Source organism: Pleurodeles waltl, chromosome 3_1 (genome assembly GCF_031143425.1).
Source record: "Pleurodeles waltl isolate 20211129_DDA chromosome 3_1, aPleWal1.hap1.20221129, whole genome shotgun sequence".
NCBI lineage: Eukaryota > Metazoa > Chordata > Amphibia > Caudata > Salamandridae > Pleurodeles > Pleurodeles waltl.
The window spans coordinates 1,778,551,341-1,778,577,374 of NC_090440.1; the positions used below are offsets into that span (position 1 = coordinate 1,778,551,341).

Sequence of the window (26,034 nt, forward strand, 5' to 3'; positions counted from 1 at the left end):
TCCACTGACTCTGCACTTTGGGAGGGACTGCTTTGGTATTTATTCACAAGGTGAAGAATCTTAGGTTATATGTGTCCATCAGAAAAACAAGTTACTTGAGTAGTATTTCTACCAAAGGCGGTGACGCCTTTTCATGTCAGACAAGCCATCACTCTTCCAACATTCTTTGTGCCCTTTTCATAACATTCTCTCTGGTGGATCCTCTAATGTTTATTTCTGATTGTCTCTATTGCTTTGTTTTTCACTTAATGCCATCTCCTCCCCTCTATTGTCTGCAGATGGTATTACCTTGAATCAATGTTCTCTACTGGAAGCTTTCCTTTAGAACATTGACTGCATTGTAATGACTTCGATTTTGTTTTGTAGTTGCTGGGCAAATTTGTCCACCTGATAATATCTTTTATTAATTTTTGGGGGCAAACATGTTTACACATCCAAGGCCAATAAGATCACTATATACAGTTATAGAAAGAATTTTGCAATGCTGACCTGATGGTCTACTTGACTAGTGGTTTTCGGACTGCTCTAATTTAATCTATTAATTTCATATATTTTACTACATTGGAATTCTATAAGATAAAACTGTTTGAAATTATGTCAAAGGAGAATAGATGTGGCATTAAAAATCTGAAATATAACTGTAGCATATTGGTACATAACAAGCTTTTTGTGTGGCATGTGTAGATAACTTGGGCCTTAATCGCCATGGTTGCTATATGTATTTAACTTGTGGCTGTAAAATAAACTATAGCTGTGGGTGGATTTCCTTTTCATTAGAATTGAGCATGAACGGTTTGACGCCCAAAATAATACTTTATTCACAAATAAAGGCATTTTATATGGGTTTTTATTTATTTTAGTTTGTTTTGTATTTATGTTTATTCAATCAAAGTGGTCACAGGTCATGAACTAGACTGCATGCATGTTGTTACTCATGTGCCACTACGGTCGGTTTACTGGATGCCATTACTTTAACAATTGACACTGGCCCCTATACGTAGTAAAATGTAGCTAGTAATTTTTCCAGGGAATTGGTTGGTTTGTAAGAAGTACTTTTGTATGTTAGCAAAGACTCAAAGTAGTCAGAGTCCAGCTGACACTGTGGCTAAAGTTGAAGCTGGAATGAGACATATTGTTTCAGACCCACATGCAGCATAAACCCACATAACTAAGCTCTACTGTTGAAGGTGGACACACATTACTGAGCTTGTGGCATCCTAGGGTTGAAGACTAGTCCATATAGACAGGTCACTTGCCTTTTCAGTGCTCCCCAGCGACCTGTCCAGTGTTAGTGACCTGCATGAGGTTATCAACGTGTTTACTTGTAGCTTGGCATCCTGTGCCATCAAAGATCTCCCTCCTTTCTGTTGTTGGAAGCACAGCTTGAGGATTGTACTACCCCTGTGAAAAGCCCTGACAAAGGGTCTCTTTGTAGATAAACTGGTCCTGTGGCATGGCTGACCCAATGAATAGTGCAGAAAAATTGATCTGGGGTTTTGTGTGTTGTTTAGTAACCTATTAGCACCTTTTTTTACACCTTTTTGATTGGTTCTCACGATGGTAGAGACCTTGGTTGAGGAGCGTAGCTCTGCTTTACTGTAAGTGATATTATTTGAGTAACTTGAGTTGATAGTAGGCCTGTATGGAAAAGTTATTTTAGAAGTTGAGATAGGAGATGATGATTGTGTGTGCATGTCCTATTCTATTGTATTCTCAGGGATTTATAAAGCATGTGGCTACCCTGTAGGGATTTCCAGAATTAATATAGATTACAAGTAACATCGATCCAAGACATTTAGTTGCTGAGAGTGGTTTTTGATAGTTTTCTAAATTTTAGTTCTGACTCGGTTTTCCTTATTTGCTGTGGAAGGGAACTCCAGAGCTTAGGGGCTAGAAATGCAAAGGAGTAACCTCCACTCCTTGTTCTTTTGATCCTTGGTGTAATGAATAATTGCTGGCTGATAGAGCACAGCATTCTTATTGGGTTGTAGGGTGCTAGCAATCTTTGGATCAACTTCGGCCCTTTTTTATGCATTGCTTGAAGAGCAATGCATAAGGTCTTAAAATGTATTCTTTTAAGTACTGGAAGCCAGTGCAGGTTTGCCAGAGCCATGGTTGCAGACTGGTGCTTGGGAATCTTCAATAGTATGTGGGCTGCAGCATTCTGAGTGACTTGACACCTTTTATGGTTGACTTGGGACTTCCCAGGTAAAGGGAGTTCTCATAGTCAAGTCGTGAGATGACTAAACCTTGCACCACCACTCTGCTTGACGGTTCAGGTAGCCATCTTAATAGCTTTCTTAGGATCCTTAGCAGGCCGAAGCATGTTGCCGCTAGTTTTGCGCCTGTGTTGCCATTGTGAGCTTGTGTCTAACCAGACGCCTAGGCTCTTTACCTCAGTATTTGGTGTGGACTGTTCACCAAGGGCTTTGAGCCAGCTAAGATCCACTTACCAGGATTGTTTCCCACTACCATTATCTCTGTTTTCTCCCCGTTCAGTTTGAGACTGCTTACTGGGTAGATGTTGTATCCATTTGATGGGAAAGGGAGACGATGATCTCAGTATCATCAGCATATGGTATTAGCCTCTTAGCTGCTGGGCCTTTCCCCCCCCCAGTGCTGAGCCCTTTTTTGGCTATTTGGGGTAGTTCACGCTTAGGCCTTCGTAACGTTTTGTCCACGTAAGCTATCCATGCCAAATTTGCGTCCTTTTTTTCCAACATCCTAGGGATTCTAAAGGTACCCAGAGTTTGTGGTTTCCCCTGGAGGAGGCCAAGAAATTAGCCAAAATAGAGTAAAAGTTTTGTTTTTTTCAAAAACATTGGAAAAAAGGGCTGCCAAAGAAGGCTTGTGGTTTTTCCCCTGAAAATGGCATCAATAAAGGGTTTGTGGTGCTAAAATCACCAGCTTCCCAGCTTTCAGGAAAAGGCAGACTTGAATCAGAAAACCACATTTTTCAACACAATTTTGGCATTTTTCTGAGACATACCCCATTTTTACAATTTTTTGTGCTTTCAACCTCCTTCCAGTTAGTGACAGAAATGCGTGTGAAACCAATGCTGGATCCCGGAAAGCTAACTATTTGTGAAAAATAAACAAAATTCTGAATTCAGCAAAGGTTCATTTGTGTAGATCCTACAAGGTTTTCCTACAGAAAATAACAGCGGAAATAAAAAAATATTGAAATTGAGCAGAAAACAACAGCCATTTTTCTTTATGTTTTACCCTGTAACTTTTTCCTTTTTTGAAAGCAATACACCGTTATGTCTGCTGGACTCTTCTGGTTGCGGGGATATATAGGGCTTGTAGGTTCATCAAGAACCCTAGGTACCCTGAGCCAATAAATGAGCTGCACCCTGCAGTTGGTTTTCCTTCTATACTGGGTATACAGCAATTCATTTGCTAAAATATGAAGAGTGAAAAATAGGTATCAAGAAAACCTTTGCATTTCCAAAATGTGCTCAAGATAAGTTGTTGAGGGGCAGTGGTTATTTGCACATCTCTGAATTTCGGGGTGCCCATACTAGCATGTGAATAGCAGGGCATTTCTCAAATAGACGTCTTTTTTACACACTCTCTTATATTTGGAAGGAAAAAATGTAGAGAAAGATAAGGGGCAATAACACTTGTTTTGCTATTCTATGTTCCCCCAAGTCTCCCGATAAAAATGGTACCTCACTTGTGTGGGTAGGCCTAGCGCCTGCGACAGGAAATGCCCCAAAACACAACGTGGACACATCACATTTTCCCAAAGAAAACAGAGGTGTTTTTTGCAAAGTGCCTACCTGTAGATTTTGGCCTCTAGCTCAGCCGGCACCTAGGGAAACCTACCAAACCTGTGCAGTTTTGAAAACTTGAGACCTAGGGGAATCCAAGATGGGGTGACTTGTGGGGCTCTGACCAGGTTCTGTTACCCAGAATCCTTTGCAAACCTCAAAATGTGCCTAAAAAAAACAATTTTTCTCACATTTCGGTGACAGAAAGTTCTGGAATCTGAGAGGAGTCACAAATGTCCTTCCACCCAGCGTTCCCCCAAGTCTCCTGATAGAAATGATACCTCACTTGTGTGGGTAGGCCTAGCGCCCGCGACAGGAAATGCCCCAAAACACAACGTGGACACATCCCATTTTTTGACAGAAAACAGAACTGTTTTTTGCAAAGTGCCTACCTGTAGATTTTGGCCTCTAGCTCAGCCGGCACCTAAGGAAACCTACCAAACCTGTAAATTTTTTAAAACTAGAGACCTAGGGGAATCCAAGATGGGGTGACTTATGGGGCTCTGACCAGGTTCTGTTACACAGAATCCTTTGCAAACCTCAAAATGTGGCTAAAAAAACACGTTTTCCTCACATTTTGGTGAGAGAAAGTTCTGGAATCTGAGAGGAGCCACAAATTTCCTTCCACCCAGCGTTCCCCCAAATCTCCCGATAAAAATTATACCTCACTTGTGTGGGTAGGGCTAGCGCCCACGACAGGAATGGATCACACAAGGGTCAATGGTAGTCCTTGCATGAGGGCTACTGTTAACCCTGGAGTGATTCATTCCTGAAGCAGGCACTAGGCGCAGGCACACAAGCGGGGTTGTGTTTTTATCAGGACAAGTGGGGAAACACTGGGTGGTAGGAATTTTGAGGATCCCTGCACATTCCTGTAGTTTCTGTGATAAAAAAGAAAGGAAAAATAGTGGTTTTAATCAACGTTTCACTTTTGCAGGGTATTCTGGGTAAGAAAACTTTGTTAAATCCAAACACACCACATTTACGTGGGCTGCCTTGGGTGTCTAGTTTTCAGAAATGTCTGCGTTTGGTAGGTTTCCCTACATGGCTGCCGAGCCCAGGACCAAATACTTAGGTGACTGTCTTAAAAAACGAGGCTGTTTTGTGGTAGGTAATTTTAATGGCTCCCTGCACATCCAGGGTCTTCTGCTCATTGGAATGCAAGGCAAATGTGTTTTTTAAGCACATTTTGTGATTCCAAGGGGATTCTGGGTAAAGTCCTGCACCCTTGGTCTCCCCTGGTACTAGTTTTTTTAAGTTAACCCACTACTCACACTGGTTGGTTTTAGCACCTCCAGAAATTATGGTTTCAAAGCATGAATACTTATCAAAGTATCTGAATATTGAAACCAAGCCTTCTGAAGGTGGGCCATAAAGCCGCGTCCAGGCACCAACATCTTTATGGTCCATTCACACGCCATTCACGCACAAGAAACAACCCTTTCATATCACCAGCCACGGGCCCAATCCAACCAATCACTGCACTCACATTAACTTACAGCTGCCAGACAAGGGCCCATCACATTCACACGCCACAGAACGGAATAAGTTTGACTACATTTTACCACCTGTCAAGTAACTGCCTCCTTCTTCCTTAACATTACCAAATGCATGCGTAACGAACCTTTACTAATGACTCCTGTGACAGCCACCTGAGGCTCAGGAAGACATGTTTTTCATGCGCCTTTAACGCACTCTCTGTACAAAATCCAACTCCTTCCAGTTTGTGGATACAAGTTGGGGGTGTCCAAGTATGCCGTACAAAGCGATTCCTCGAACTGAGTGAGTATATCTACCTTTGAAACTAAGGGAGACATGCTGGGGATTTCTCATGATGTTACCTAAAGAGAAGGTTATAGGCTAACTGCCTCCTTCTTCCTTAACATTACCAAATGCATGCGTAACAAACCTTTACTAATGACTCCTGTGACAGCCACCTGAGGCTCAGGAAGACATGTTTTTCATGCGCTTTTAACGCACTCTCTGTGCTAAATCCAACTCCTTCCAGTATGTGGATGCAAGTTGGGGGTGTCCGAGTATGCTGTACAAAGCGATTCCTCGAACTGAGAGAGCATATCTACCTTTGAAACTAAGGGAGACATGCTGGGGATGTCTCATGATGTTCCCTAAAGAGAAGGTCATAGGCTATGAAAAAGGGTAGTGTTTGGTACATAGGGGAGTCCATGAGAAAGTAGCATATGTCCCAGCCAACATTATGTGCAGTGATGTGACTATAATGCACTTATACAGCAAACTGAACATCTACTAAGTTCTGATGGAGGATGAACATGAAAAGCAGGTCAAACACTGACCTATACAAGTAATTCTCCTTCAGTGCTGGGATGGCACCAATGGGTTTGAATCCATAGGTGTAGATGATGTACATCTGTACTACCTTTACTATCTGCCTTCTACCTGTGCAATAACCCTGTGAAGGCACTCCTACCATAAGCTTTCCTTACCCATTCATGTCTCTGTTCTCATCAGAGTCCTGGCTAATATTGTATAATTGCCAAGTGAACCTATACTAGTTTGTGGATGCAAGTTGGAGGTTTCCAAGTATGCCGTCCAAAGTGATTCCTCGAACTGAGAGAGCATATCTACCGTTGAAAGTAAGGTAGACATGCTGGTGAAGAAAGGGTACGCCGTGACAATGTGGCATATGTTCTGTCCACTAGTATATGCAGTAGGGGGAATATAATGCATGTTAATTGAACAGAACACCGACCACGTTCTGATGGTGGATTTAGCTCTCAAGCAGTCCAAAAGGAAGTCCATGATGAAGTAAAATTCTGTGGCTCCTTGCCTAACGAAGCAGTGGCCCATGGACGTTCGGTATCCATGCACTGCCACTGAAAGGATTACCCAACGGCAGCTCAACCTCAGTCGATTTTCCAGAACTTTGCTTTAGTATGATACAACGTAAAGCAAGTAGGGATACAGAGGCCTGGTTGTGATGGACACTGGGGACAGTAATATCGACTCTCCTGCCGCTTTCCATGCTTCGAGCACACTTTACAGCGACGACATGGATGATCCTTTTTGGGTGTTTTAGGAATGCGATCAGAAAAGTGTTGCTCCTGCAGCCTTGCCACATCCTCCAGAACATATGAGGTGGAGGCTGCTGCTGCTTCTGTAACAGCAGTGAGGCTTTCAATCACAGACAACTGGAAGTCAAGGAAAGTCATGAGTCTTCCTGTGGTTGTCTGACAGTAAACAACATACGCATTATATGTTGCCATCTGAATCAGGTGGGTAAACAGTTTCTTTTACCAAGTGCGAGTTTTACGACACTCGTATGGTTGAAGAACCTGGTCGTTCTTGTCCACTCCGCCCATGTACTTATTGTGATCAAGTATACAGATGGGCTTGTGGACTTCGGCCATCTGACCCCAAACCGTGATGGTAGAAGTGCTCTCATCATGAATTGTAGTGAGCACGTATACATCACGCCTATCTAGGAACTTGACTGCGAGCAGTTTGTTAGAGCGCAATGCAGTACTCTGGGATTTCTGGAGCTTCTTGCGAACAAGCTCCTGCAAGAATCCTTTGCGGTTACAACGAACTGTACCATAGGTCACAGTGCCAGCTTTGTAGAGCTCACTGAACAGCTCTACTCCTGTATAGAAATTGTCCACATAAAGGTTATAACCTTTGTGAAGAAGTGGCTGGACAAGTTCCCATACAATCTTACCTGTGACCCCTAACGCGGGAGGGCAACCTACAGGGTTTAGGGTAGAATTCTTCGCTGTATACACTCTCAAGCTGTACATATAGCCAGAAGAGCTCTCACACAGCTTTATGCCATAGCGAGCTCTTTTGCTCGCAATGTACTGTCTGAAAAGCAGCCGTCCTTTGTACAGGATCAAGGACTCATCGACTGCTATATTTTTTCCAGGAGTATAGATCTCTGGAAACCTGCCAGACAAATGTTCCACGACAGGCCGAATTTTGAACAACCTGTCATGATCTGGATGGTCCCGGGGCAATACAGCAGAATTGTCATTGAAATGCAGCATGCGCTGCAGTAGCAAAAAACGATCTCTGCTCATGTATGGTGCGAAGATGGGAGTTACCCAAACCATACAAGTCGTCCAGTAGGACTGCAAGGTGGGTTTCTGCACTAACCCCATATTGAGCGTAAGGCCCAAAAATATCTTCAACTCCGCCAGCGAAGTGGGAGTCCACTGGTGTGCCCTAGAACAGGGCCCTAGAGTGCCTCCGCGCTCCCTCAGAAATTGGTCTGCACGCAAATTTGTTTGCTGCACAATTTTCTGAAGGAAGTCAACATCCAAAAATAGATAGATGTAGTCGACTGGCAAAAAAGTTAGCTGTATTGACTTTACATCCAGCGTCACCAGTAAAAGGTGGAATTTGGGGCTGAACTAAACAGGGGGCTGCCAAGAGAGCACTCTCTCTGTGCTTGCGGCCGCAAGCACGTGCTCTCTGGGTTCGGCTAACCCAATGTGGTCCCGCTGCCCAGAATGTGCTTGCAAAGGGACAGCACGGATGTCGTCATTGTCTCCTTCAGACTCACTGGAAGAGGTGTCGTCGGATGGGACTCCGCCGACTGAAAAATCACTCCCAGATTCTGCCCCATTGTCCTCTCCCTCAGATGCTGTCTCAGTGTCTGCTGTCTCAGTCTCTGAGCCTACATCAGAACTGTCCTCCATAACCCGAGTTAGGGCTTGATCAGCAATCAACCAACGAGACGCCATCTCTGCTACTGGCTAAACTGTCCCTCTAAATTACTAGCCTACGTAGAAGGCAGATAGTCACAAAATTGCTCGTGGGTATGTTTGTTGTGTACAATAGGAAATGTCTTCAACCTACCTTCGCTTCTTCTCCAATTCTGCAGATTCTCTGAAAACACTGAAAAAACTAAAAAAGAATGTATTACTTCACCTTACCACACACCCAGTGCAACAGTCATTTTTGGTGCTCTGCCTCCCATTACCTCCTCTTCTAATTCCCTCAGTACTAACCAGCAAAAGTGCCACTCATATCTCCATAGTCCCCCTGGCATAACATTTGTTTTAAAGCGCAGGTAACGCTTGCCTTTACTAATCCACTCAGCTAAATACATATAAATGTATCTCCTTTGCAGCAGGACAATAAACCATCTGCGCTACTTTATGGCAACTGCCACTACAGAAAAGACATACATGCATGCATATATATATATATATATATATATATATATATATATATATATATATATTTTGTGAACACCAAGGAGTGGTACATGCATGCATATATATATATATATATATATATATATATATATATATATTATATATATATATATATATATATATGTATGTATATATATATATATATATACATATATATATATTTTGTGAACACCAAGGAGTCTTGATCACGGTCCTCGTGGAGTGCGGTGAAATTTATATATATATATATAACTTTTATGTATATGTGTGGTTTCCCTGGGGGGCCAATTGTGGCTCCCAGAAAACAACACACAAAAGAAAAACAAGCATTTACAATGCACTGGGTCTCGCATCTGCTCGAGTTAGAGTTATTAGCGTTATAAACTCCTAACCCAACTTTTCTTGCCACATAAATTGAAAGTTAAACACTTTCACATAAGGGAGCCGATTCACAGCGCCACAGCCACCATGAGCATCAGGTGAAGAGATACACAAAAGGAAAAGAAGTTCGCTCCAGTTAAACGTAACAGCAAAAGTGCAATTAGCCATGTACCAGGGGCGATGGCCAAGGGGGTAACAAAACCTCCCCAAGGTTTACCAATGTAATCAAAGGATTTTTGAAGGGCAAGCCCACGAACGAGTGGTAGTGATGGGCGTGAGGTGGGCGTTGTTAAAAGCCCAGATACACACCAACACGTCAGAAAAGCAGCGCAAGCGCGCTGCAATGCTCGACATGACAAAAAAAAATATATATATATATAGAGAGAGAGAGAGAGAGAGAGAGAGAAAACAAGACACTCATTTTACATAACTTTTCTTTTCATACATGTGTGCTTGCCATTGGCAAAGCACTCATGTATAAAAATTAAAAAAAATGGCCCCATAGATGGTCACCCTAAGGGCTGACCACCAACAATTAGATTTTTTTTTTTGTTTAATTACAATTTTTTCCTGGGGGAGCGATCAGCCCCCCCAGGGAAAACTAGATTTTTTTTTTTGACCCCCAGGGGTCTGCCCGTGTTCTGAGGGCCGACCCCGCCATTTTGTTTTTCATTTTTATACTTTTTTTTTTTTTTTTTTTTAAATGTGGGGGGTGCGATCGCCCCCCAAAACAGTACAAATAACAAAATAATGCCCCCGGGGGGGGTTGGGGGGCCTTTTACAAGGGGGCCGACCCCCCCACAAAGAAGATCCCTGGTGTCTAGGGGCGTTTCCTGGCCATGGGTCGCAACCACGCTGCGATCCATGGCCAGGAAACGGTGCCAGGGAGGCATCGATGGAAAGGGGAGAGCCTCCCCTTTCCATCGATGCCTCCCTGGCATCCGGGGAGGCCGTTTTGGCCTTTTTTTTCCCACCGGAGCAGAAGAGGACTCTTACCTGATTCTCTTCTGCTCCGGTTGGGAAAAAAAGTGACGTCACAAAGGGGCGGGATGGAGACGCAGAAGTTGTTCCGCGTCTCCAACAGGAAAAAAATTAATAAAAATCCTCCGGTGCATTGCACCGGAGGATTTTTAACCCCCTCCCTGGTGTCGGCCACTGGTCGTGACCTGCACCAGGGAGGGAGTGGACGCCCGCACTTATAGGGTTAATGAGATACAATAGGCCTTTGTGATTTCTGCCACTGGAAGGACGTACCGGTTAAACGGAATAGGACTCAATGAGGACCCTTGTAGCACCCCACATTTTAAAAAGTGAACTTCTGGAAGTGTGGTTTCCTCACAAAACTGAAAGATTCTATTTTGTAGAAAGGAGGAAAGCCATTTAAGTGTTGTTCTGGCTGTATATAACTTTTTTCAATCTTTTCACTAATAGAGGATGAGAAACTCTATCAAAAGGTGCACCCAAATCCAAGAGGGCCGCTGTCCCACCCTCATCAAGGATAGCTCTGAGCTCTCTTGTGGCAGCAAGCAATGCCGTTTCAGTATTGCTTCCTGGTCTGAAGCCCGTTTGAGACAGATGTCATTTGTTTCTAGTTATAATGATAGGTTTCATTCAACAAACATTTCTAGAATTTTACTAGGTCCTGGAACGAGGGGGATAGGGCAGTCATTTTCACATTTTAATGGGTTGGCCAAAGGCTTCTTTAAAAGTGGTTTGACAGTGGCATGTTTACAGCATGAAGGAACCATCCCTGATTGGAGTGAGAAATTGAACATATCTGTTAATATAGTTGTTACTACTTCCCCACCTTTGAGTATAATACCTGGAGGAGTAGGGTCTAATGGGGAGCATTATTTTAGGGATTTGAGCATCTTCAGAGCCTCTTCTTGGGTAATATCTTGGAGCCTGTTCAATTGTTGGGTTTTCTGGTGGAGAGCCTTAGCTGCTTCAACATCCCCTCCAGGTGAGAAGGATTTTATTAACCTTCTCCAAAAAGAAATCAGCTAACATGTTGCACCTTGATTCTGAGTGAGGGGGACCGGACTTACTTTTTTCAGGTTTCATTAGACTGTGTGTGCGAATCTGCATTTGTATAAACCTGTGTGCGCGAATCTGCGTTTGTAACGGTAAATATTTCTATGTTGAATAATACGTTGCCATTTTTCATGATACTGTTGGTTTGTGGTTCAAAGTTTATGTTGCTTTTGAATGCTAGGAAGTCTTAACATTAGTATATAGTCACGCATTGCTGGTTTATCAGATCTCCTAGGAGCGAACATGGCTACATAATGCATGTAATTTCATTTGAATGGCTGAAAAGATCAATATATGTAATAATATAAAAATGAAAAGATCAATATATGTAATAATATAAAAATCCATTTGTGAAAAGTAAATGGTTGTGTATTACAACTATCAGAACATGTTTATTTTGTTAGCTAATGCATTACAATTCCATTTCCAGATACCTGGGAAGTTCCATTTGAGGAGATCTCGGAGCTTCAGTGGCTAGGCAGTGGTGCCCAAGGGGCTGTGTTTCTGGGCAAGTTTCAAGGTGAGGAAGTAGCCATCAAGAAAGTGAGACAGCAGAAGGAAACAGACATAAAACACCTGAGGAAATTGAAACATCCTAACATCATTGCTTTCAAGTAAGTTGTGGCTGTTATCTTGTTTTAAATGGCAAACCTGTTTGTAAAACATAGAGACATTGTGTGCTGAATAACTTACACGTTTCTGTTTTGAGGAAGGCATCAATGACCTTCAAAACCCACATACAAAAGGTGTGAAAGCTTTTTGAGTTTCAAAAACATCAGTGCAGCTTCCTTTATACCGTGCTCTTCCATTTCCACTTCCATTATAGTGCGGTACCGTCCACCTAGTTTGTTTAAAGCTTCCATTGAACTTTGATTAACCTGTAATGGACATTAATGCTGCTCAACTAAACTGACCCTTTCGCCTGTCACTCATTGTGTACTGGCCAATGATCTAGTTTTCGCACCAGAAGTACTTTCTATCTAGATTGTTTTACAATACGTCTGCAGCCCCTGCCCTACCCGTACAATTATGCCGTCTCTGTATTGTCCTTTTCAGTGCAATAGCATCACTAATTCCACCTATATACATAAATCACACGGATTTCGTTTATGTGTGGGGACACTCGAGACTTTAAGACTTGGAGAGAGAGAAAAGTATGGCTATCTTTCTTTTCTACCGGCTTCTTTCGCTATTTCTCTCCTCCATTTGCTAACCTGGTTCAGTTATCGATTTAGCTAGTTCTGCGTTTCTGGGAATAACTTATGAAATTTTATATAGACCAGTCTGTCTTTCTGCTGCCCTATTTAAAAAAAATCCACATTGTGGTGGACCCCTCAGGAAAAAAAAAAACATGACATTCTCTCTTGCATTGTTTTTGTTGAAAGGCATTCTAGTCTGATAAGGGCTATTACCCTTTCAGTGGGGTTTTATCAGATATTATGACATATTTAAACCTATAACAGGAAAGCCTAACCATATACAAAAAAAGAAAAAAGAAAGCATGGCGCTACCTATAAAATAACATGTTTCAGCACTTAGCAATGCCACAAAAGGGTATGTAATGATATATCAATAAATGATTTGCATTAATATGCTGTGTGCAGAATCAGTATATATTTCAACATGATTGCTTCTGAATAGTAGTCCAATCTGCCTGTCTCTGAAAGGCAAGCACATTGGCTTCCTGCACTTTTACAAGGTACACACTCACCTGCTTCTTATGTTTGTCAGACATCAGTCAAACACATAGCCTTTGGGGTTGGGTTTCTGCAGATAGCAGGGCGCAGAGCCTGGCCACAGATGAGGCCTCTCACCACACCATAAGTGCACAAGTCCAAAGGCATGCACTGCGAGCTTGGGGCATCTACGGAGAGGTTGCATGACCAAACAGGCCCTTGTCCTTCCTCCACTGTGCATGATCAAAAGCAGTGCACAGTGGAGTTGGGTGTCTACAGGGAGCAGTCTGAAGGGCCTGCACAGTGGGGTCTGTGGCCCATGTAGGCCTGGCTGCAAGACCCCACCAGCGGTCAGGTACTGCACACCACCGAAGGCCAAGTACAGTAAGGTCAGTCACATGCACAAGGTGGGGTTTTGTGCCTGCCTGCAGGCCAGGCCCTGCTCCCGACCTTCCCTGCTGCACACAATTGCACACAGCTGATGGCCATGCACAGTGGGGTTGGTCCCCATTGTGTGGTGTACAAGCTTGGCCTCGGCTTCATCTTGCACCCTCTTCTCACCATGACTAAGCAAGTCAGCGGCGTGTCCTCCGCCTGCTTCCTCACCCTCCGCATGCTCCGTAAGATCTTCCGCTGGATCCCCGCCGACACCAGAAAAACCGTGACCCACACCCTCGTCACGAGCCGCCTGGACTACGGCAACACCCTCTACGCTGGGACCACAGCCAAACTCCAAAATCGCCTGCAACGCATTCAAAACGCCTCGGCCCGCTTAATCCTAGACGTACCCCGCAGCAGCCACATCTCCGCACACCTGAGACACCTGCATTGGCTCCCATTCAGCAAAAGGATCACCTTCTGACTTCTCACCCACGCACACAAAGCCCTCCACAACAAGGGACCGGAATACCTCAACAGACGCCTCAGCTTCTACGTCCTCCTTCCTGGCGGCCAAGACCTGGAACTCCCTCCCCACCAGCCTCAGGACCACCCAGGACCACTCCGCTTTCCGGAGACTCCTAAAGACCTGGCTGTTCAAGCAGCGATAACCCCCCCTTTTTTCCCCTAGCGCCTTTAGACCCGCACGGGTGAGTAGTGCGCTTTATAAATGTTAATGATTTGATTTGATTTGGCCGTACTGTGTGCAGGTAAAGGAAGCATCAGAAGGGTTGCAGCACCACGATGGGAGGCTTGATTCCAGAGAACCATAGATCCAAACCGGGATCTACGGGCTAGAGTGTGTACTCCATTCCCACTTTGCAAATCAGAAGTCTGTCTTCAACTAAGGTCAGATTCCGGCAAATGGTGGGGTACGCAGTGTAGCCAAACATAAGCCATAAACATAGCTGACGTCCACAAAAAGGTCTATTTAGACTATGTTGAAAACCCCCCAGAAAGGGCACAACTGATTATTTAGGACTTTACAATTAATCCTTTTGTGAAACAGCTATGATGACAGTGTCACTTGAGAAGAACAAGGGTTACTCAAGTGGCAGTGTTTAAGTTGTATACCCATTTTGAATACTTATATTGGGTGGTGCCGCAGGAAGGTTTTCAATGATCAGAAGTAGATCTCACTACACCTATCAATTCGATCTATGCCCAATATGACATAATATGAGTCAATCCACATTGATTTCATTTGACATTTCATTGGCGTATTCTGAGATGGCAGAGGTCTCCAACCTTTCATTTCATTTGACACTTCATTGGCGTATTCTATCCAAAAAGATTTTATATCATGTCATGTTGGGCTTTGATCGAATTTAGAACCTATCCAACATATATTGAATATAATAGATTATGAAATTGACTATGGTGGATTAATCACTGACTGAAGGCTATTAATAATTTAACATATTGGAATGTGGTATTGTTTATCTATTGGTATTTTGCATTATATGGATTTATTTTATTAGAGAGTGAGTGGTAGTGCTTGTGTATGTGTGGTTTGTTTGATTTTAATATTTGCTAATTGGAGGTTTTTTTTGCTTAGATCCGTGAGGGTTATTTTGAGTTTTTTCTTTGCCTTTTTCCATTAATTTTTCCACCATGTTTATATAATTTTGTGAAAGTATTACATAATGATTGAATCTCTATATGTGTTGAGATCACAATAAAGTTAATGTTAGATATTAGTTTATAGGACTTGAGAGATATGCATAATTGTATCTAAATCATACCATTACATTTATATTACATGTAATAAGCTGTCTGCAGGGTGGTCCCTGGTGTGTTTATAATACAAAGAGCTGTGTACAGTGTTTTCTAGTGGACTAGATTATCACATAGTAGAGCAGAAAAGATTGTTGTAAACTAGCATACAGCATAGTACAGTGGAGTGAAGGGTTATGGACAGTAGTAATGTGTCAGAGAGGCATACAGTGTAGTAGTGTGTTGTAGAGTGGAGTTGCATAGAGTACCGTAGTATGTGAAACAGTGGAGCTGCATAGAGTGGATTGTTATATAGTAGCGTAGAGTGAGGAAAAGTCTCATACAGTGGAGTAGAGTCGAGTGGAGTGGCGTAAAGTACAGTCAAGTGTATTGAGATATCATAGAGTAGAGTGGCATGGAGTGGAGTATACTGTTGTAGCTTAGAGTGGCATACCGTGATGTGAGGTAGAGCGTAATAGCATACAGTGTAGTGGCGTACATTGGAGCGAGGTCCAACTGAATAGTGTAGCGTGAAGTGTCGTAGAGTGCTATACACTTGAGTGGTGTAGAGTGAATTGCCATTCAGTGAAACAGCATACAGTAGAATGTTTTAGAGTGGAGTGACATACAATGGTATAGAGTAGAGTGGAGTGGTATACAGCAGAATGACGTAGAGTGGAATAACATACAATAGAATAGTGTACATGGAAGTAGTAACCCTCCTAATGGCATACATTGGAGTGATATAGACTGGTGTGATGTACAGTGGCATTGCGTATAGTGTAATAGTGTAGAGTGGAGTCTTGTACAGTGGAGAGGTGTAGAATGGAATGGCGTATAGTGGAGTTTCTACAGTGGTGTGGCTTATGGATGGATGTGAGATTTATCAGGGGTGTAGATTATGGTGTTCAGAGTAACTCAAAACAGCGAATTACTTTGCCTTGCGTTTCTCTAGATTTACCAACCAACACAGTGCAATGCATGGTGGCCTTGCGGTCCTTTGTAAATTGCACATTCTGAAAGTTTACATATGTGGTCTAGTTTATGTTTTGGGCTTCCTTGCTACTTTTAGTGGGGATTTTCCTACATATGAAGCCCAAAGTGAATGAAAGTCAGTCATTGCTCTTATAAAGATTAAGTTTATTGTCTTTTTTCCTACTGACCAATTATCATGTCTTCCATATCGTAGTTTGTGTAGCTCACTGCTAGATTGCTTTTGGATTTTGTTGCACAGAAGTACATAAGGAAGATGGTGTTTGTTTGGAGTGTTGGACACAGTTTAATTTTGTGAGCCAGAAACCATTCAAAGAAAACTTATGTGGAGTAAGATGTATTATATTGGTTATGTATTTATTTTTGGATTTTCTTTAAAATGTGACCATAAATGGGTCTTTCGTTGTTCATTTAGTAAATCTGGAACTTTATATATACAGTCTAGTGTATTCTTTGGGCTTCCTTCATACTTTTAGTAAGATTGTGCTGCATATGAAGGACAAAGTGGATGAAAGGCAATCGTTGTTATTGTTGTAAAAATTGAAATTATTACTTTTTTCCTAGAGACAAATGATCATGTCCTCCAAACCGTAGTCTGTGTGGCTCACTGTTAGAGCAATTTTTCATTTTATTGCACAGGGGTGCGTAGGAAAGATGGTTTTTGTTTGGCCTGTTGGGCCACTATTATTTTGTGAGCCAGAGATCATGCAAAAAAAGTATGCAGCATAAGATGTATTCTATTTGTTATGTATTTGCTTATAGGTTTCCATTAGCATGTGATCGTGACGGGGTCTTCCAGTTGTTCATGTAGTAAACATGAAACTTTACTAAAGCCTGGTTTATTTTTTGGGTTCCTTGCTACTTTTAGTAGTATTGTGCTACAAGATATCACTAAGTTGAAAAAACTTATAACTTAAGAAATGCTTACTCTACTTACCTGCAGTACCCAAAAGAATCATCTGCGTACCCTAATGTCTAATGCTGTCAAATTTCAACAAAATCTGACTGGGTATTCTCGCGCTAGACAAAATAGAAAAGTCTATGTAAAGTGCTTTGGATTTCAAGTCCTTTTTGGGATTATCCTTTTTTCTTTGCTCCCCGTTGATCAAACGCAGCAAACCTTTCAGTACTCTGACAATGAAGTGGGGGCAGAAGTCCTGCTAAGTGTCACAGACCTTCGTTAACAGGTGCAAAGTTATTAAGGGACAAAAATCCCCCAAATTCCTATCTTCGGTTGCCTTTACTATAACTACAGAGTGGCTATATATGTACACCAAACATTGGGCCTCATTACGACCCTGGTGGCCGGCGGTAAGCTGGCGGTGTTCCGCCAGCTCTTATGAACGTGGCGCTATAGCCACGGCTATACCGCCGGCCCCTCCACTATACCGCCAGGCTTTTGCCTGGCAGTCATAATCCCCAGGGCAGCAGTGTCCCGACTGCCAGCCTGGCCACGGCGGTAAACACTGCCATGGAAAGGCTTGCGGTAAGGGGGACTTGGGGTGCACCTGGGGGCCCCTGCACTGCCCATGCACTTGGCACTTGGCATGGGCAGTGCAGGGGCCCCTAGGCATAGCCCCATCGTGCATTTCACTGCCCGAATTTCGGGCATTGACATGCGCAACGGGTGCTACTGCACCTGGTGCACATCAGCATTGCCACCGGCTCTATTACGAGCGGCTGCAATGCTAATGTGACTTTTCCGCTGGGCCAGCGGACGGTAACACTGTTACCATCCGCTGGCCCAGCAGAAAATTCAGAATAGGTAGCCAGGAATACCGCCAGCACTGGTGGTATTCTGGCACCCGCTGCCAGAGGTTGTAATGAGGGCCATTGCCTGGAATGCGGAAGCTGTAACACAGCGGTCCTGGACGAGTTCTGGAAACCCCACAATATGCAAAAAAAATTATCCTTATGTTCAAGGTCAGCCCGGACACCTCCAATGTGCTGTGAATTCATATAATTTATTGGAATAATGGGTCTCCCCTCAGAGGTGTAGCCTTGCTCACGGTGGAGTGGCTTTGAAATAGACATCCTTAAATAACAACAAACACAAATGACTGACATAAATACATATACCAACATATTAGCCTAGACAATGGCGGCCATCTTCAAATATTGTTTTCCTTGGTACGCTGCAGTAATCTATCGGGGGCTGTATCTATAGCATCCAATATAAATATTTCAATCATTTTGTAATCATACAACATTCATATTAAAGATCTAAAGGTCCTGTATATCAATTTCATCCAACTACAACCATTCCCTGTTGATCTATTCCCTTGTGTAGCACAGTCACAATCAAGCCCTAGTGGGCTAAACCTTAATCCCAAATGTACATAGCATAATTTCATTCTAAAGGGAACACCCATAATAACTACATCTCAAATAACAAACAGATCATGTTTGAATTATTATATTATGTGCAAACCTTAGGAGCCTACTATAGATCCCAAATATACCGCTATTAAACAACGTGTGTCACAGCAACCCAAGCTGCCCTGCTGCCATATAGCCACATATTTAAATGTATATCAATTTGGCACAACCTACTACCATCGACAAATATATAACATATAAATATAAAACCAAAATCATCCAAATGAGGCTCCATACATTTTTCAATGTTCTTCCCTCTATCTATCCCAAATGAAAGCACATTTCTTCACTAGAATTCAGCCCGAAAATATACACACACACTGTAAAAACCAAAGGTTACAGTCACGAATGTTACAGTTAGGAAATCAAATTAAGGTAACTATAACTCGTGCCCTCACCATGCACAGTTTTTTCGTCAAAAATGTTAATGCAAATATTACATTGATATTATTGGTGATGATATCAAAGATGTCATGAGAGCTATAATTTGTGGTGTAATTAGCAGTGCATGGCGATGGGGCGAGTTATAGTTACCTTAGGGCATGAATTATAGTTACTTGAAATAAGTATAACTATAACAGGTGAAGTTCTATGGTTTGGTTAATTTAAAATATGATCCTGCTAAAGAAAAGTAATATCCTCCAGTATATGTGATAATGTAGCCCCAGTAGGCTTGGTCCCTCCTAAATTTGACACCGGGGATGCCCCACGTGGTGTGGATAGAAGCCTGACTCCCCTATTTCACCCCAGGGAAGTGACCTGTGCTATGTGATTATTCCTAGCAATTAGTGATACACAGGAAAGCGATGGCTGTCAGACTAGTTGCAAGCGTGGATAGCATCCAATATGGGTGTCTCCCTGACACGATGTGTGTGTAAATCTCCTGAAAATCACCTTGTTCCTTATGTGTACATGCAGCTCCTTGTCCTTTTTCAGTCCCAGGAGTTCCTTGGTGCCCAATTGAATGATATATTCTGACTCCATTCTTCTCAATTTATTCAATGATCTCTGATGTCAGATGACACCCTTTCAAGGTCCAAAAAATCGAGTGAGTTCATATTTGTATCATGATATTCCTCGAAATTTCTGCCCACTGGGTAATTGTTGTCAACATGCTTAATTGCTGTCATGTGTTCCATAGTCCTTTTGTAGATGGGAAGATATTACCGTCCACATTGTCTTAATCTTGCCGGCAGATTTGGTTGTATTTTCCAGATAACCCAGGTTTTCCAGCTGAAGAACCCCCATCTGAGTAAATTATGAACTCCCCACCTATCTAGTGTGTGCCTGGAGGTGAAAGTCGTGATTAGCCTTGTATGACACCATTTCCTTCCAGTGCAGTCGCCCTGCCCCTTTCTTCTCACCTGCGCAGTCCTGTCATAAGGGGGAAGTGTTTCAGGACCTAATTTCCACTCTGCATGCAAGTTGTTAGGAAATAGCATGTCATTTAGAGGGAACCAGAGGTTGCCACGAGCCCTCTGTTCATTTCACTGATCTTTCAGATGAGTTTTGTCATGAATCTCTGCACCCACTGAACGAGATACACAGGTCATTTTATGTACCAACCTCTACCGCAAAAAACTGTCATAAACTGAAAGCCTCACTTCCATGACCAAGTAGGTATTGTTAGATGCATCATGTGGTCACCAGAATTAGTCTCCCCTTGTTTGCCATAAATCCATGTTTGAATCTAAGTCTTTGTGCTTATGCATGTGTTATTGGTTTTAACATTTGTCATTTGTACCAACGTCTTATGATTCCTCCAGGATTAAAAGGTTTTGAGGTGTCGGAACAGTGGTCCTGAGTGTAGGGGGTGTTGAGTTAGTAAGTGTGGGGCAGGGTCAAGGATGTGGCAAAACAACATAGTATTGTGAAACTATTTTGTTGGTCTCCCACTTTCAGGTAACAGCATATAAAACAACACACCAACAATAAGTTAAAAAATGCAAGATAAAATAATTGGTGGCAAATCCACTCTCTTACGTTATGAACCCTCAATTGGTTAATGTGATAACCGCAGATGTTTATGTGTGTACCCAGAGTCACAGAAATAAATCCTGGTTGGCTGGTGGGAAATATTTTCCCCCAGCTGATAAGAAATATTGGCCTATCTATTTATAGTGCTACGAAGCACTAAGAATATGTGGTCATTAGTTTCAAATGGATTACACATTGTACAAGATGGGCCGCTGAATAATGTGCAAAAAGATTTGGTGTTTAAGATAAAAGAAGTACTTCAAAGTAAGTGTTTCGGGATCACACAATCAGACTGCATTTAGTTCAAATATTTTTATGTGTCTGTTAAAAGAACTGCAATTCAAACCTCAGCTGGTAACCTCCTTACACTACCTCTCAAAAGAATACATCTTTGACACCAGGAAGTTTCAAGTGACTCAATCAACCTAAATCCTGTACTGCCCCACATATCGGTTTTTATATTTGGTGATTAATCAATTGCACACATTTACATTTCTTTCATGTAGTTGGCACCCAGCCGAGAAGGCTTTCTGTTGTGTAGCTCTCTGTCCTGGAAGGTAGAGCCCCCACCATCCATACTTAAGTTTCAACCAGATGCACATGACATTCAGGGATGGTTCTTTTTAACAAAAAATAATGCAACTATGATATCACAAGTGCCAAAGTGCATGTGATTCTCCCATCTCTGTAACACGAGGAGGGCAAACTGTATCCCTGTGCAATTTATAATTTGGTAAAATGATTCCAGTGACAAGCCTACTAGACATTGGTTTACTGTCAGAGCTAATTCTACTTTATGATGAACAGTACAATGAAATGTGAATCCTGCAAGTAGTACATAATGTAAAATGCAAACAGAGGCAAGGGTGAGTTGTATTGCAGCATGCTTACTTGTTGCACTTCAAACACTGATTCTAATAAAGATATAGCAATCTGAATTTTCTTCTGTGATAACAAAGGTAAACTTTCTCTTGGCAGAGCTGTTTGCACCCAGGCGCCATGTTACTGCATAATTATGGAGTATTGTGCACATGGGCAGCTCTACGAAGTGCTTCGAGCAGGCCGCAAAGTTACTCCTCACCTGCTGGTGGACTGGTCTTCTGGGATTGCCAGTGGGATGAGCTACCTGCACTTGCACAAGATCATTCACCGGGACCTCAAATCACCAAAGTAAGCTTCAGTTTTCTTGCAACATCAGTGTCTGAGATTGTATTTTTTTTCTTTGATTTTCTGTGAATGAACTATGTATCTGTAATTTTATCTCCCAGTTTGCACGACTTCGCTTAACAAAAATATATTTGTAAAAGGATATTAATTTACAATAGAAAATCATTCTAAAGAATATTTGCCTGATTTATATCTTGATTTATATCTGGGTGGAGAGGGAACTCTGTCACAATGTTGAGTTCCCTCCTTGTCCAGACTGTGGTTGGCCCACCTGATTCAAATTTGGGTGGACCATAGTTTGACAACAGCAGAGGCTGTTCTGTCTCCGCCATGGTCAAAGTCCATATGGCCGTCCGAGGTTTGGCTATATGTCCACCCGCTTAATTTAGATGGGTGGACACATAGCCATTTTCAGTCCTTGTCACCACCAGTAACAACCTGGGGGTAAAGGGCACTGAGAGGTGGTCATTGCATCCCTCGCCAAGGAAGGAAACTGCAAAAGGCGAGGGGGGCATTGTTTTTTTTAAAGAAAATCCTGCTTTGGGATGTTTAATGTAATTTGTAATGGAGCCGTCTGACAAAGTTACAATATATTGGCAGGAACAGCCATCATGGTCAATGCTTCGAATGTTCGCTGGGTCAGCGGCCATGTCATAATTAGCAGGCGGCACCTCTAGCAGGCATCTGAGTAATTTACTCCGTCGTCCTGGCAGAGGATGGGCTGTCTGCCAAATTTTAAATCAGGCCCTATGGCGTACCTTTTCATTAACAACATGCTAAGCTAGTTCAGGAGGTCTTGTGAGGTTTTCCACACTAGTTCATGGTTTTTAGATTCCTTTTTGACAACACTTCGCAAGAGCTTTTTACTATGAGCAATTTGTCATGCTAGGTCTGCAAATTGTTTGATTTGCACTTTATTAAGGCAAGGCAATGTGCAATATGCACACCAAGTATGTTGTGTTTCTCAGTTAGATCCCAAACAAACGTGCTATATTTCAGGAAAGATTAGACACAGTGTGAAATCTCACTGCCTTTCATTTAGAAAATGCTGCAGTATGGTATGCACAAGAAATGCCTCCTTGCCATAGAATTACAGGTTTGGCTAGATGAAGCTTCCAGTGATCACCCAAACTATATAGAAATCAAGAAAGTGCATGAAAGTGTGAAAATGCTAAATGGTGAAAAATACTGTCGGAAGATGTTTTTGGAGCAACCACAGGCACTAAAGAGGAGCCAGGCACCAAGTCACAGATGACAAGGGTTTCATTAGAACAGTCACAAGGAGTTAATACTGTAGACGGCAGACCGAACACGCCCTCCCTCCCTCATTGCTTGAGGGTGGGGGAAAGAAGTTTGCCTGTGCCAAATCCTTCCTAAGCACCGGCAGACTCTCTAATGAGGCACCGAGGTGCTCATTGCAGGGCCACCTTTTTAATGTGAATGTGATGTCGTCACTAGAGACATGACACACATATCAGATTGTCTTGTGAGGGATTCCATTGCCCCTCCCAGGTCCATCCAACGATCATGCTGGTGAGCAGGGCTACAGGAGTGACTAAGAGTAACTATTAGATTTCCTAGTTCTTCCTTAGCCATATCCACCACTGCAAGCCACTATTTCTGTTGGTGGGAGGGAAAGAGGAGCACAGAAACACACATTTTCTGCCGGAGAGCATTCAGGCTTTGTTTGCAATTTTTCTTTCCCTAAGAAAAAATCCAAACAGTGCCCAGCTCCTCCCTGTGGTACAGAAACACTTTTCTGGATATGGGTCATCTGGCACCTAGTCAAAACTAGCAACCCCACACATTTCTGATAGTAGACTTGTGGAAGAGTCCATAGTGATGTGGCTTGCAAGGATGCCACCACTTTTTCTTACCCAGAATTCACTGTATATGTGAAACACTGGTTGAAAATTAGTGTCTTCACAATTTTGTAACAAAATTCAGAGTGTGTGGAATAGCAAAACTTACACCAAGTGGTGTTTCTGTACTTGCGCCAATAATAACAGTATCTTAGGTACGTGGGTGAGACTATGGTTACTAACAGGAACAGTCCAATTATGAGCCTGTGTGATTTTAATGTAGTGTCAATGTGGTCTTCACAGGGTCACAATTTTGGCATGGTCCTTTCTTCTGCAATAGGCCCAATCACAAATGTTAGGAACTATTTTTATTGGGAGGTGCGTGGGAATATTGTATCACAGGACTTAAGGCATTTGTCTGAAGTTCTGGAGTAGTCTGTCACAGAAAAGTGAATAAATTGAATGTTGTACCTATATTTTGCAGAGGCTTCTGGGTAATGCAATGTGTTGGAATTCATGCTAGCCACATCACTGTGCATTACCCTGCGTCTTTAGTTTTCACAAATGTCTGAACATCCCCCATAGAAACACCCCCATCAAAAGCATTTCTTGGTGCCTAATTCGTGGACCCCTGCTCAAAACCAGAGAAAACCCACATACCTATGATATTCCCTCACTCAGAAGATCTAGAAGAACAAAAATTTGGGTCAAGCCTATCTGGCTCCCACTGATCTAGATGTTGAAGATACCTACATAAATATGCAGACAATATGTGGTTATGGTATGTTTACCTACAACTGAGGGATGATATCTTTGACCAAAAAACAGATACCCTAAACCTGCATTTTATTTGTGGCTGCTTTTTAAAATTCCAAAATGCACTGCACCCAGTTTATCGCTTGTGGGTACCCTGAACCCATAGAAAATCCATAGATGCCAGGAATCCCAGATAAGCAAGTTTAGGGGTCAGGTTGTGGCAGAGATGTGCTCATGTGTGAGTGAGACTGGAAGAACTTACTGTGTTTTGGAAAAATGCTAGCATTTTGACAAACTTAATGTTCCGAGAGTTCTACTGGCCAACAAGTCAGGGAAGGGCCTGGCTTGCACCAGTAGATTTCTACATCAGACAGAATTACAAAATACATAGTTTTTATACTTTCCATATAATCCTAAGTTTGATATGTCATCACATGAACATCAAACCATAAATAGTGATTGTGTCACTATTTTGTGATTTGTGGAAAACCCACACATACTTGAATTATCCAGACTCCGGACATTCAAGGCAACATTTCCTTAGTGTTCCAGGATTTAGGTTTGTCCTTTTAATAAATGTATCAAAAACTTGAATACATTTGTCAAAAGAAAAGATGAAAATAGCACCACAGTTCCCATTATATTTTCAAGCTGTAATATGTAGCCCAGAATGTAATGGAAAAAACATAGTGCATGCACAGGAAACAAAAGAGGTACATGTGCTCAAACTTCGTAATGCCGAGATTTTTGGAGAAAAAAAAAACTCAGCTCATGTATGAAGTAAAAGGATTAGTAGTGAATATAGTGAAAAATGATTCTCCCTGTACTACTTTTTTCCTGCGTGCTGCAGTTGAGGAATTTTGGGCATGCCTGTGTCCTGCGGGCCAAGTTGCATTCTTCCATGATTGAGTGGGTTATAAGCGAGCAATACTCTTCCAAGGCCAGAGGTACTAAGCACTTTTGAATTTGCAAACAGGCCAGTTCGCAGAATAGGCCCAAAGGCAGAATAGGCCCATTCGCGGCAGTAAAAAAATAACATTTTAACCCAAACTGCGAGTAAATACTGATTCGGTATTTGGAAGGGGCATGTTTAGGGTGTTTTTTCCAAATACAGAATCAGAATGGGATGTATTAATGTTTTGCAACAGAATTCCAGTCGCAAAATGTTATTACTTTACAGACTACAAACATTGGACCCCATTTCCTGTGTGAATGTAAGAAAGAAATGTATTTAAGAGGTGGCAAGATGGCAGTGGTCCACAGGCATCTTCTTAAATGAAATAAATCTTTTCTTTTTGAACACAGTCCGATTTCCTTTAAGGGGAGCTAGCTGCAATTAAAAAAAAAAACGTTTTCTATTAAAAAGCAATCCCAGCAAAGGTGGTCTGCTGACCCCAGCATGCCAACATCCCTGTGAACGCTGCAATTCATAGTGGGTCACAATTTGCGACCTACCTCAATAATATTCATAGGATAGGTCAAATTGTGACCCATTACGAATCAGTAACTTGCGAGCCTACCTATTAGTACATAGATCAGTTTGCAAATTACCAAAACAGACACAAATTACCACAGTGGTAGCAAAAATACTGGTTGTAAATTGCAACCAATATTTTCCAATATTTTGCAACCAGGTGCATGTAACACTGACCCCCAGTGAGCAGAAGGTGACTTCACTATAGCTGATCTGGTAAGATCATGCGTGCCAGCGGCTAGCTAGAGTGGTGAAGGGCATACGTCTGTACAGTTGACCCCGCTGGTAGAG

General features: G+C 42.3%; 1 protein-coding gene across 2 annotated transcripts in view; it reads left to right on the forward strand.

Annotated features, from left to right (window-relative positions):
- The window catches only part of MAP3K13 (mitogen-activated protein kinase kinase kinase 13), a 305,117-nt gene that overhangs the window by 184,911 nt on the left and 94,172 nt on the right, over window positions 1-26,034 (forward strand). For both annotated transcript variants that reach the window (XM_069225803.1, XM_069225804.1), the window contains exons 3-4: window positions 11,796-11,979; window positions 21,523-21,714. In XM_069225803.1, the coding sequence (XP_069081904.1) occupies window positions 11,796-11,979; window positions 21,523-21,714 (376 nt within the window). The remainder of the gene's footprint in view (window positions 1-11,795; window positions 11,980-21,522; window positions 21,715-26,034) is intronic.